This window comes from Notothenia rossii (genome assembly GCF_949606895.1).
Source record: "Notothenia rossii genome assembly, chromosome: 6".
Taxonomy (NCBI): domain Eukaryota; kingdom Metazoa; phylum Chordata; class Actinopteri; order Perciformes; family Nototheniidae; genus Notothenia; species Notothenia rossii.
Window position 1 is genome coordinate 3,068,050 of NC_136909.1, and position 13,335 is coordinate 3,081,384.

General features: G+C 39.7%; 1 protein-coding gene across 3 annotated transcripts; it reads left to right on the top strand.

Moving 5' to 3' along the window:
- The first annotated feature begins 1,354 nt into the window (after nucleotides 1–1,354).
- LOC307043106 (disintegrin and metalloproteinase domain-containing protein 28-like) lies at nucleotides 1,355–10,941 on the top strand. 3 transcript variants are annotated; one of them, XM_079687349.1, is made up of 8 exons: nucleotides 1,355–1,438; nucleotides 3,305–3,461; nucleotides 5,151–5,231; nucleotides 6,473–6,563; nucleotides 8,065–8,169; nucleotides 8,251–8,305; nucleotides 8,409–8,505; nucleotides 9,108–10,941. In XM_079687349.1, exons 1-5 carry the CDS (start codon nucleotides 1,425–1,427, stop codon nucleotides 8,085–8,087), a joined length of 366 nt encoding a protein of 121 aa, XP_079543475.1. In that variant the 5' UTR covers nucleotides 1,355–1,424; the 3' UTR covers nucleotides 8,088–8,169; nucleotides 8,251–8,305; nucleotides 8,409–8,505; nucleotides 9,108–10,941. The 3 variants fall into 3 exon arrangements, with proteins under 3 accessions (XP_079543475.1, XP_079543474.1, XP_079543476.1); XM_079687348.1 differs by lacking the exons at nucleotides 8,065–8,169; nucleotides 8,251–8,305; nucleotides 8,409–8,505; nucleotides 9,108–10,941 and having other exon boundaries at nucleotides 6,473–6,699; XM_079687350.1 differs by lacking the exons at nucleotides 1,355–1,438; nucleotides 8,065–8,169; nucleotides 8,251–8,305; nucleotides 8,409–8,505; nucleotides 9,108–10,941 and adding an exon at nucleotides 3,127–3,181 and having other exon boundaries at nucleotides 6,473–6,699.
- The last annotated feature ends 2,394 nt before the right edge of the window (nucleotides 10,942–13,335 follow it).

The following is a 13,335-nucleotide window of genomic DNA, read 5'->3' on the forward strand; positions in this document are numbered from 1 at the left end:
CTCGCAGTTCCGCACTATTCCCGCCCCACCCCCCCCCCCCCCCTCCGTCATATGTGTTGTGATTATCAGCTGTACAATTTACCACATGGTGTTCTTAGTTTCCATGCCTCCTGTGTTTTACGAGCGACTTATCAAGTCTTGGCGAACAACATAAAACACGATTAAACGTGATAGTATATAAAACCATTCTCGTATCTAAAACCTATAGAAATGCAACACGGCGTCAGTTTAGACGTAATTCTGTCCTCCTGCTTACCGCATCATTTATGAGAAAACATGTCATAACATTAACACAACATATTCGAGGTGGTTTTCAATCACATATCCGTATTTATTTATTTCTCCAAGTTATGTTTTTGTGTGCTCTGAGGAGTCTCTGCATATACTGTGTGATACATTTCTCATCTCTCCCGTTGTTGTGCGTACGCATGGGTCAGAGTGTCCGTGGAGGACCGCACATTTTCCCATCAAGTTTGTTTTTCATAAATCACAAAGATTGCTCAGAAATTGTCGTACGCCATCTTTTGAGCGTACGCCACGTTTATAAATGAGGCCCCTGGTCTCTACATTGCTTTTTTAGTCTGCGTTATTCTGATTAGTGTCCTATTGAGCCGTGTTGAGCGACGTGGGGCAAGCCCCGATCTGCCCCTCTCTCTCGTTGTCAAAATGAACGTGTACTGTGAAAACTACACTGCAAGAGCAAGAGTTCCCCCTGCACCCCAACAGACCTCAGTCTCCTCAGCAGGTACAGTCTGCTCTGTCCTTTCCTGTTAAGAGCAGCTAGGTTGTCTGACCAGTCCACTTTGTTGTTCAGATAAACACCCAGGTACGATTTTACAATCTCAATGTCGGCTCCCTAGAGGTTCACTGGTGTGGGGGGAGAATGTTGGCACTGTATGAAGTCCATAACCATCTCCTTGGTTTTGCCAAAGGTAGATTCTCAAAGAATTTTGTTCAGCGATGAGAAAAAAATCTCAAGGTATCATTGGTCATCATGATCAGTTCTGATTGTACAACCCATGTCCCTACATGTATTAATGAACTGCTTATTTTTTTGAGTTTGTATGCAAGCATTTTAGAGACATCACAGACATTCAATAAAAGTCAAGGGAATTATCATTTAAGGGGATTATTTAAATTCACTAATGTTAGGGTGCGCACAACCAAGCGAGGTTTCTGTATTTCTGTGTGTGGGGTGAAGCTTTGGAACAGTTTGAATGAGGAGCTCAGGGGATGAACTGACGTAAAACTGTTTAAAAAAAGGTATAAGGACATGATTTTCGCAAGATACAGGGATGAAGTTGTTTAATCAGGTGTTTACGGTTTATTTATTTTTCAAAAGCTGATAACTGAATAACAAACCACATCCAGGGGACAAAAGGAACGGGAGCAGACGGCTGGACGGACGGGAACAGGCACAGAACATGGACAAGACCAGGTAGGAAAAGACGACAACCGAACATGGAGCACAGGGGAAGACGAGACTAAATACACAGAGGGGTAATCACAGGACACAGCTGGGCAGGGGAGGCAGAAACACAAGGGCAACAGGTGAACACAATCAGACAATCAGACACAGGAGTATGGAGTCAGATTTGGGTCAATATTCTAGCGCGCAAAACAAGCTACTAATGAGCAGTGTTGGGCAAGTTACTTTTAAAACGTAACTAGTAATAGTTATAGTTACTGCTCTCAAAAAAGTAACTAGTTACTTTATTAGTTACTAAATTATAAAAGTAACTAGTAACAAGTTACTTTACTTTACTTTAAAAATAATAACAATAAAAATACAAGTTTTTGTGTTGTTCTGTGGCACAGTAAAAGACAACTCCAAGCCGACTCCGGAGGTGGCGGTATGCACCTTAAAGTGGTTTGCAATCTGCCTACTGAGTAGGCTTGTTTGAGACGCGTTGCGGCTCGCCTCGAAAGTGGACGAGAATAGCCGATCGCAGCCGGGGGAGGTCTCAAAAAGCTCGCCTGAAGTCGGACAGCTCCGAGTCGGCTTCTTCTTCTCCTTCTCCTTCTCCTTCTCCTTCTTCTTCTTCTTCTTTTTCTTCTTCTTCTTCTTCTTCTTCTTCTTCTTCTTCGCCTTCTTCGCCTTCTTCTTCTTCGCCTTCTTCTTCTTCGCCTTCTTCTTCTTCTCTCGGTTTTTTGGCGGATTGCAAATAACTTTAAGGTGCATACCGCCACCTCCGGAGTCGGCTTGACTCGGTTTGCATTTATAAAGAATGCACACGTGTTTAATCGTTAATGTCAGATATGTACTAAGTAAATACATTTGTTCCTGCTCAAGATTTGATTCAACTTTATTGTTATTGCACAGATTAAAAGGTACTGAGACAACGAAATGCAGTTTAGCTTCCAACTAGGAGTGCAACAAGCAGTAAAGTGAAAAGTAATGTACACAATCTACAGAATAAAATATAGAATGAATTGAATGATGAATAAACAGTGAGGGGTATGAATACACTAGATACACACAGCAGCCTGTGAGCAGTATGAACAGTGTGTATGAATATGCTAAGATATATAAAGTATAAAAACGGTAAGCAGTGCAAATATAGTATAACATATATAGATATTCATTTCATGATGATAAACATTGTGGAACAATTACGAAAAATGTTAATGGAGGGGGCGACGTAAAGCTGACACAAAACAACAACAAACTTTTGCCGAGCCAATTGGAGAGTTTCATCAGCAGCACGTTGTAAAAACCACCAATGAGCGCTCAGCTCGAGATACCAGCGAGTCGTTTCCCATCAAGCATTTCGCCTCCGCAGCCCGTGGAGAGGAACTGCGCCGCCTCGCCGCGCCTCGCTCTCAAGGCTGCGGGCATCTTTGTCCCGCGAGATTTCAACGTCTCATGTAGGCGAGCCTCCAGAGCAAGTCGGACAAAATGAACCATCATGCAACGCACGAGCAAGACGTTGATTTGAATTTCGCAGGTCTGTGCAGGTCTCGCTTGTCTCAAACAAGCCTAATCTCACAGAAGCTTTAAAGGTCCCCTGTTATTCTGTTCTTCATCAGTATATCACAGGTCTCAGATATACACAGAGCCTGTCTCTGATTGGCTGGAACACCAAACAGATCATTGCATTACCCATAATCCCCTCTGTTTCAGCCCTGTTTCCAAAGTGCTGATTCTCTGTCTGTTACTTTAGTTCTGATGCTCTTCTAGGTAATCACACATCCTGTCATGTTCACAGCTACAGTTGGGATACCTTTGTTAGCATGCTACTCTCATACTGGAAGAGGACATTCAGTATTTGTCTAACCGTTTCTGTCCCCTCTTTGTCTTCAGAGATATCTTCTGTGGGAAGCTGGTCTGTGAGGGCGGCAGCAGCAACCCCAACTACGGCCGGATGGTCAAAGTCGGGAACTGCAAGGCAGCGGTTTTTGGAGATTTCACCAAAGACTACGGCCAGGTGGACACGGGGACCAGATGTGGGGAAGGAAAGGTAACATGCCCCAAAAACACATCGTTAGACACTTTCTACGCTGCTATGGAAAGTGTTGCACATTTCTAAAAGTCATTGAAGCGACTGTTATTTTCTTATATGCTGATTGTTGTGATTTTGTTTGTCTTAATGTGTGCTTATGTATAAATGTGTCTGTTGATTGTGTATTTGTATACATCTTTGTTTTTGTATTCGGGATTGTGGGAAACGGTATTTCGATCTCTCTGTCTCTCTGTGTTCTCACAAACTGACAGATTGACAATAAAGTTGACTTTGACATCTAAAGGAGCGGAGAGCTCGGAGCGTCTTGCTTTGACTTTTCTAATTCTAATTTGGCGAGCAGTTTTCACGCAAATCATAAAAAACTGACAAGTGTTTTAACATTAGTTGTTGGGGAAATATTTCCCAAGGCCCATAACTTTGACCCAGTGTATCAGTTCATGCTGACCTCACTGAGCACAGGCACCTGTAAGCTGGCTGCTGTGCTCTCAGTGTCTCTCTGTTCCTGCCTGCTGGATCAGCTCATAGAGGTGTTCTGGTTCTATCTTGTTCTGCAGCATGTTGATTAGTCTCTCTGAACCAGCTAAATACACGGGTCTGAGGTAGAGATCTTTAGAGTTGATTGTGGCATCTCAACTCGTGGCTCATGACATGTCTTGTTCCATCAAAGCTCCAGCTCTCCTCGTGTCTCTCTGAGTCCTGACTCTCCATGGCTACAGAAGTTTCCCCCACATCAGTGTGTTGCTGCTAAATGCTGAACACAGTAAATACAGCGCCAGTAAAGCGTGTAATAATGAATCACTTCAAAAAGAACAAATCAAGTTCAAAGGTCATCGACCCACACTCTGACAGAGATTTAAGTCTCTGGATTTTACTTTTGTTAAACGGGATTAAAGTGAGTCGTTACAGAAATCACTGGACAGCTTTCAGACAACGTTAGCTTTCTGTTTCCAACTTGACTTAAAGGTCCCCTATACTCAAAGTCCACTTCTTCATGTCTCTTCTACATCAACATGTGTCCCCTCTTCCTCATGTCTCTTCTATATCAACATGTGTCCCCTCTTCTCCATGTCTCTTCTACATCAACATGTGTCCCCTCTTCTTCATGTCTCTTCTACATCAACATGTGTCCCCTCTTCTTCATGTCTCTTCTACATCAACATGTGTCCCCTCTTCTTCATGTCTCTTCTACATCAACATGTGTCCCCTCTTCTTCATGTCCCTTCTACATCAACATTTGTCCCCTCTTCTTCATGTCTCTTCTACATCAACATGTGTCCCCTCTTCTTCATGTCCCTTCTACATCAACATGTGTCCCCTCTTCTTCCTGTCTCTTCTACATCAACATGTGTCCCCTCTTCTTCATGTCTCTTCTACATCAACATGTGTCCCCTCTTCTTCATGTCTCTTCTACATCAACATGTGTCCCCTCTTCTTCATGTCTCTTCTACATCAACATGTGTCCCCTCTTCTCCATGTCTCTTCTACATCAACATGTGTCCCCTCTTCTCCATGTCTCTTCTACATCAACATGTGTCCCCTCTGTGTAAAGAGACTCTGAAAGTCTCACGAACAAAGACCCCCTCTCTTTTTGTCCTGATCCATCTCTCTAAGAACCTGAAGATCGAGCTCTTCATGTTTTAATATTAAATCTACAATCAAAGTAACATATGTCCACTCTCTCTCCAGGTGTGCAGTCAGAACGAGTGCGTGGAGCTTCAGACGGCGTACAGAAACACAAACTGTTCAGCCAAATGCCAAGGACACGCTGTGAGTAAACACCAACACTGATCAGAGTTTTTGTTGTTGTTTATGTTCACTTACTGTGTACAGGAAGTAGAGGCATTCACCGTGACTTCACGCGTTTGTTTGTCGACTCAATTTGGGGTTTTTGGTCGTTACCGTCTTGGTTTATTGGAACTAGAAGAGCCAAGTTCAACAGTTTACTGAAAAATACATGTTCAGGCGACCGAACAGTAGAAACACAAGCGGTGAAAAAGTTATATATTTGCAAGACAAGACAAAAAACGTAAATCAAACGTAAGCCCCGCCCCTAAAGTAAACTCTGCTTTATCGTCTATTTGACTCTAAATAAGACCATAATATACTAAATGAACATCATGCTGAATCAAAGCAAACTTGAAACAAGAGATTGAGAACAAAAACTCATCAGGAAAATGTTTATAAATGAAGTGAAATGTAAAGAGATGTCCTCATAGGTCTTGTATTCAAACAGAGCAGTCGCCCCCTGCTGGATGTTTCAGGGAGTGCAGGGTTAAGGCTTCGCTCTTTAGACCTGGAAGTTGCTGCTTTTAATGGAACAGAAAATAATGCATAAAAGCTTTAAAGTGCTGAAAACCACTAATAAATACATTATAAAAATAAACAATAAATAAAAGAAAAAACCAAACAAGAGAAATTCAATCATTAGGTGCGATGACAGTGAAATAAGAATATTAACAAGTTGTTGCCTGTGATCAAATACAAAACCACAACAAGGAGAAAGACACAAAATACACATTTCATTTAGCTTTGTCTCACCCAATGATCTGTATTTACTTTAGAGTGTAAGCAGGAAGAGACCGTGCTGCAATACATTCAATGTGATTTACACATTGGAGTGGATTTCTGAGTTTCTCTGAAAACAAATGCTAAGAAAGTGAACTAAATCAGGCTGAAGGCAAATACAAAAACCTGTTACAATTTATTTCTGGAAATGGAACAAATGTTAGTCATGCGGCTGAAAGTGGCCGCTTCAACGATATTAAATGATTTGACTTATGGGTAAATTAAACGGTATTAAAGAGTGAAATGTTTTAAACACGGCTGCTCCTTCAGACTGCCATTAATAATAATTCTATTTAGAGGCGCCTTTCAAAGCACCAAGGACACCTTACAGTTCATCACATCTTCTAAGGAAAGGTTTAAGACAGCACCAGAGGAGCGTAGCAGGGAACTTGAAGCACATTGAACAACTCATGATACCAGCAGGGTGCATTGTGTGTCCTCAGGTGTGTAACCACAGGAGTGAGTGTCAGTGTGAGGCCGGCTGGAGGCCTCCTGGCTGCTCCTCCAAAGAGGCCTCCGAGGGTCTCTCTACAGGTGAGGCTACTGCGGGACTTCTACATGACCAATGTTGAATTTGTCTCTTCTACATCAACATGTGTCCCCTCTTCTTCATGTCTCTTCTACATCAACATGTGTCCCCTCTTCCTCATGTCTCTTCTACATCAACATGTGTCCCCTCTTCCTCATGTCTCTTCTACATCAACATGTGTCCCCTCTTCCTCATGTCTCTTCTACATCAACATCTGTCCCCTCTTCTCCATGTCTCTTCTCCATCAACATGTGTCCCCTCTTCTCCATGTCTCTTCTACATCAACATGTGTCCCCTCTTCCTCATGTCTCTTCTACATCAACATGTGTCCCCTCTTCTTCATGTCTCTTCTACATCAACATGTGTCCCCTCTTCTTCATGTCTCTTCTACATCAACATGTGTCCCCTCTTCCTCATGTCTCTTCTACATCAACATGTGTCCCCTCTTCCTCATGTCTCTTCTACATCAACATGTGTCCCCTCTTCTTCATGTCTCTTCTACATCAACATGTGTCCCCTCTTCCTCATGTCTCTTCTACATCAACATCTGTCCCCTCTTCTCCATGTCTCTTCTCCATCAACATGTGTCCCCTCTTCTTCATGTCTCTTCTACATCAACATGTGTCCCCTCTTCTCCATGTCTCTTCTACATCAACATGTGTCCCCTCTTCTTCATGTCTCTTCTACATCAACATGTGTCCCCTCTTCCTCATGTCTCTTCTACATCAACATGTGTCCCCTCTTCTCCATGTCTCTTCTACATCAACATGTGTCCCCTCTTCTTCATGTCTCTTCTTCATCAACATGTGTCCCCTCTTCTCCATGTCTCTTCTACATCAACATGTGTCCCCTCTTCTTCATGTCTCTTCTACATCAACATGTGTCCCCTCTTCTTCATGTCTCTTCTACATCAACATGTGTCCCCTCTTCTCCATGTCTCTTCTACATCAACATGTGTCCCCTCTTCTTCATGTCTCTTCTTCATCAACATGTGTCCCCTCTTCTTCATGTCTCTTCTACATCAACATGTGTCCCCTCTTCTTCATGTCTCTTCTACATCAACATGTGTCCCCTCTTCTTCATGTCTCTTCTACATCAACATGTGTCCCCTCTTCCTCATGTCTCTTCTACATCAACATGTGTCCCCTCTTCTTCATGTCTCTTCTACATCAACGTGTGTCCCCTCTTCTTCATGTCTCTTCTACATCAACATGTGTCCCCTCTTCTCCATGTCTCTTCTACATCAACATGTGTCCCCTCTTCTTCATGTCTCTTCTACATCAACATGTGTCCCCTCTTCTTCATGTCTCTTCTACATCAACATGTGTCCCATCTTCTTCATGTCTCTTCTACATCAACATGTGTCCCCTCTTCTTCATGTCTCTTCTACATCAACATGTGTCCCCTCTTCTTCATGTCTCTTCTACATCAACATGTGTCCCCTCTTCTTCAAGTCTCTACTACATCAACATGTGTCCCCTCTTCCTCATGTCTCTTCTACATCAGAGCCACGGTGGCCATCGCTCTGACGGTGATTTTAGTGGTGTTAGGTGTGATTGCTGGAGTGATCGGATTCATCTGTAAGAAACGACAAAGTCCCATGTTGCCAACGTGAGTAAATAAACCGTATTTCAGATTGTAGTGAGGCCTTTATGCTGAAAGTCACCTTCACAATCTCTTGTTTTCTAACAGTTCACACACGCAGAGGAAGCTGCCAGTGATGCTCAGTCAACAGACTACAGTGCAGGTAATGCTGGGAAACCCCCACCGTGAAGATGGTTTTATGTTGGATGTGTTGCAGCAGCTTAAAAATACAACTCAATACATAAATAACAATATTTATATTTTAGGTTGTAAGGCCCAAACCCAAAGGAGCTCCACCGCCCCCCCCCTCCAGCCGGAAACAGACCCAAACCCCCGGGACAGAACTACAGCGCTGCTCGCCAGGTACTGATCATACTGCATTATATAATACCTATAATAATAATAACTGCATAAGAAAGTCATATTAAAGTACGTTCAATGAAAGTCAGTGTAATATGTCCAAATATTTACAAAATGTCATAAAATAGTATGTTGTAAAAACAGTAACTGTACAGTATGTTAAATGCTTTTATTAAAAGTCATGGTATGTCGAACAAAGTGATATAGGACCAAAATACTCACAGTATATATGTTGAAATAAAGTTAGCCTATGATCTCTAAAAAAGCCATATTATGATATGTTAAAAGAGTTATAGTTTAGAACGCGGTAAATAAAGTCATAGTATTTCTAAAAAGTTCACAGTTAAGTAGGACAATAAAAGTCATAATATGGTTCGTCTGAAATAAAGTCACAGTCTAGTATGCGGTAAAAAAATAATGGTTTAGTCTGCCGAAAATAAAGTCATACATGTAGTATAATGAACATTGTAAAAATAAAAAGTTGAGTCCGTCAAACCTTTTTCGAAAGAAGCCATAATATGTTGAAAATGTCTATCAAAGTATAAAAAGTCACATGATAGAATGTTGAAAGCTTTAGTGAATGAATGTTTTTGTTTTTCCTGCAGGCTCTGAGGCCGGTCCCTCCTCCTAAAGTCTGAAGTGCCAGGTCCTGCAGAGACTCACCTTCAACACACAGAGAAACTGAGTTTTTTTTATTAAACTCGTCGTGTCTCGGCCTTTTCCTCTGCAGCGAGACGGAGATTCTGGACTTGAACTCGTCTCCTGAACGCCGTGCGCTGATGATTTGAGATTACAGGGAAGAACTGCACTTTGTTGTTAAACCACAGGGTGCTAACAGCCCTGAACGTGAGCCATACGTTTTATAGCTGTTGTGTTCACGATAAGACTGAATGTTATTGTCAAACAGTTTCCAGCAATATTTTTTACAGTGTATTTTTAAACTGCTTTTTCATAATGGTCATGCTTTTCTGGTGCAATGTGTAAAAAGACTAACAACCCAAATGAAATGATTAGTACTGAATTCACACTGCCACTGAAAGCTGCTACACATCAGCCTGCTTTGTTGAATCTCAATTGTTCAAAATTCTGAATAACGAGGGAAAGAAGTTAGAGAAATGTCTTTTTTATATAAGATACAGAATCTCCGTCAGATTATATGGATTTAAAAAACAGTATTAAGACAAAACTCAACAAGATACGGTTATTTCCCAATTAAATAATGTCCTTTTCAGCATAGCTACACATTGGTCTCAATTGTATATAAGTCTACGGAATATATATATATATATATATATTTGTTATGTTTCTTAAAAAGGGAGCATTGATGTTTTGCATTACTGATAACATTTCTGTAAATAGTGAACATTGGGCAAATATTACACAGACCATGAGCATTATGGTGCGTTCATGATGCGATTTTTGTGTGCGTCGTGATTACATGTAAAGAAGCGGATAGACTGACAGACTAATTGATACGTATTGATATATCTTATAAGATCAGCGCCACAGTATTGCCCTCATGTTATATTTTATCTAGAAAAAACCCTGAATACTTATAGGCTACTAGTCTTCTGGCATTAGTAACTCCTGACGTTTGAATTTGGTTTCAAATACAAAAATGGTTTGATTTGACTCCAAGATGATTTATTTTAAGTGAGTGAAAGAGATTACCTCACCATTGGTGGCTATCTTGGGATTTTGAGTGGGTGACTAATGATAGTCCTTGTTTCCACTTTTGAAAGATTTCCCTGGTGTGTACAAATATCTCCATCAGATTCAGCCGTTAGCTGTTAGCCGTTAGCTGTTAGCCGTTAGCTGTTAGCCGTTAGCCGTTAGCGGTTAGCACACAGAGCTCAAAGCTCCTCATATCTGTTCAGAAACTGGAGGAAAGGTTTACATTTTCAAACCACAGACTGTTTATGAGATCGTGAATACAGTCGCTGCTTTATTCCTGTCTGTATAACGTTGTTGTGAGTGTGGACGGAGCAGCTACAACGTTAGCTTAGCATGATTGATCAGATCTCCATTCAGAAAACAAGCATTTTAAAAGTGTTTCCTCTGCCGTCTTGTGTACAGACTCATCAAAGCATTAATTCATGGTTTTTAGAAACTGGTATCATTATTTTGTTAGTTCTGCATGATCTTGAAACGTGTATTACAATTAAATCACGGTAAAATATTCATTTTGTTGTAGTTTGTACCATATTATGTACATGGAGATAAGCCCCTGAACGCACCATTACTGTATCACTAAAGCCATACCTGTAAAAAACAAAATGCTGTTTCTTATCCTCGTTAAAAAGACTGTAACGCAGGCAATGATGATGATGATGATGATGATGATGATGGTAGAAATCCTGTGACTGAATATTTTGTCTATGATGTTTTGAAACGCTTAATGTAAATTAATAATGGCAATAAACTTTATTTTGTACAAAAGTGTTGTGTGTATAAGACAGAGTAAATGTTAAAGCTGCAACAAGTCCTCCAAAAAAAGACCAAATATGTTGATTGTCCAAAAGCTTATTACGACATATAGTCACGTTTTAAACTGCTAAACTTTAAACTTTAGGTCGTAATAAGCTGTTGAACAATTAACCTATTTGGTCTTTTTTTGGAGGACAGGCTGGTGTGTTCATCGTCATGTCCAGCAGGTGGAGCTCTAACATAATACACAGATGGTCTGATGTTCTCTTTTCACATTTGCTCCTAATGATTTTGAAAGCATTTTGAATATAGAAAAACATGTATATATAAAATATATTGCATAATGATGCCTAAATTACCAGCCACACATTCCACTACAGTTTTTATATATAATTATTATTCATGTGACTGTGACTTATCAGAGAATGTGTGAATAAAACTGAGTTTTCATTTGTTTGTTTATTTAAAATCAACTTTGTAAAAAATGAGATGGAAAAAGTTAGATTCCATATTTAATTGATGCACAACATTTTATTGTAATATACATTTTGTCATTTCTTTCTTATATTTTAAATATTCAACATAAAGCCCAATAAACATAGGCCTACATATCGACATGTTTTAAACAGCTAAGCTTCAAGGATGTTGTAGTTAACCACTAATGGTAAAGAAGACACTAAATCAAACTGCTACGTATTACACAATTACACTTCAGCTATTTCTAACTGTCGTCAGACCAGTTTTTTTACTTTCGCAGCAGAGCCGAAGCAAGACTTCATGCAGGTCAGTCACCTTAGACAAAATTACATCAAAAAGTAAGTAAAATAGGTCAAATGACTACACCAGGATTGTAAATGTAGTCGATAGAACAATATAATGTTAATAATAATGTAGTTTTACCGTATACAATATGTAGACTACTGGAACAGCGTGTTAGTGTGCAACTGAAGTTATGACCAGTCATCTTTACGGGAGAGTACTTTTATCTATGTGGAAACAATGTAGATTTAGGCCTACTGTAATAATGTGATAAAGTTCTGCAGCAGCGTGTACTCAGTGTGTTCACTTACAAAAGTTATGACCAGTCACCTCTACGGGCTTTCTGAAGCAGAAACAGCCGACACCCAGAAAACATGTTCTGTGTTTCAGTCTGATTCAGATATCAGGAAACGAGCAGGCGGACATGTTCTTTCACAGAGTAGAGCTTCAGTACTTTGAACAAGGAAGAGACATGTCATATCAAAAGCTTTAGCCCACGCCTTACACTTTACATGGCTATCTTTTATTTTTAAAAATGCAAAGTAAATAAATAATAATAATAAGGAAGGTTAGCGGTGCAAAAAAAGATGTTAGTGACACAATGGTTCAAGTACAGTTCTGGAATAATTAAATCATGTACTGTACATGTGAAATAGAATAAACAGTGTAACAACTATTTAAAAAGATAATGTACATTGGAATAAAACAGTGATATAAAGATACTAATAATCATATTATTAATATGCGTTCTTTATGTTATACAAATATATATAACAGCTTTGGAGATGTTTCCTTTGTCTGTCAGTTTGATGTCAGATGACCATTTCCTTTTTAAATTGTGTTTTTGAGATTTTATTTTTCAAATATCTGTTGTGCAGTTCATACACACCTGTTTAGAACTGGTGTTGCTGCCATGGCAACACTACAGCGGTGTGTGTCCATGTGGTTTATGGGGATCAGGGTAAGTTTTGAGTTATAATGGCGGAAAGTATTCAATGTTTATAAAATTGGAATTGTATTATGTGATGTTATCAGTGATGCTATATAAGTGCTTATAGTTTTTAATTGACTTAGTTGTATTGTTAATAAGCTGTGTCCACCTGACAGAGGGAGCACACACTGAAAAAAAGGCTGTTGGATTCACATGATTTGAATGTCCACTTAAAACTATTCAATTATGTTAAATACCCACAATTATTTTATTTCAAGGAAACATTACATTTTTATGTTCATTTGAATATTTCCTTACCCTATGTTTAATCAACATTACTTTTCAATGTTCATTTTAGGCTTTGAATATGGTCAGTATATTTAATTTGTACCTGTTAAAGCAACATGCATGTTTTGTTTAAACTACATGCTATAGTGTTCTGTTTAATCTACCTAGCCTGCTCAGGCTATTCTTACACTATTAAGGTAAAAACAACCTGCATATTGTTGTGGAGAAACCTCTGAAGTTGGGCCGGATGTCTTTGAGATCTTAACATCACTATGTTAACACTCATTTAACCTAAATAGTCAAAAGAGTTCCATTAGAATGAAGTTTGCTGAAGATCCAACAAAGTTCAGTGTTTTGACCATGCTATCTTTATCTGCCAAATCCCTTCCTCACCGAACAGGTGCAAGGATTCCCATAATGAGAACATT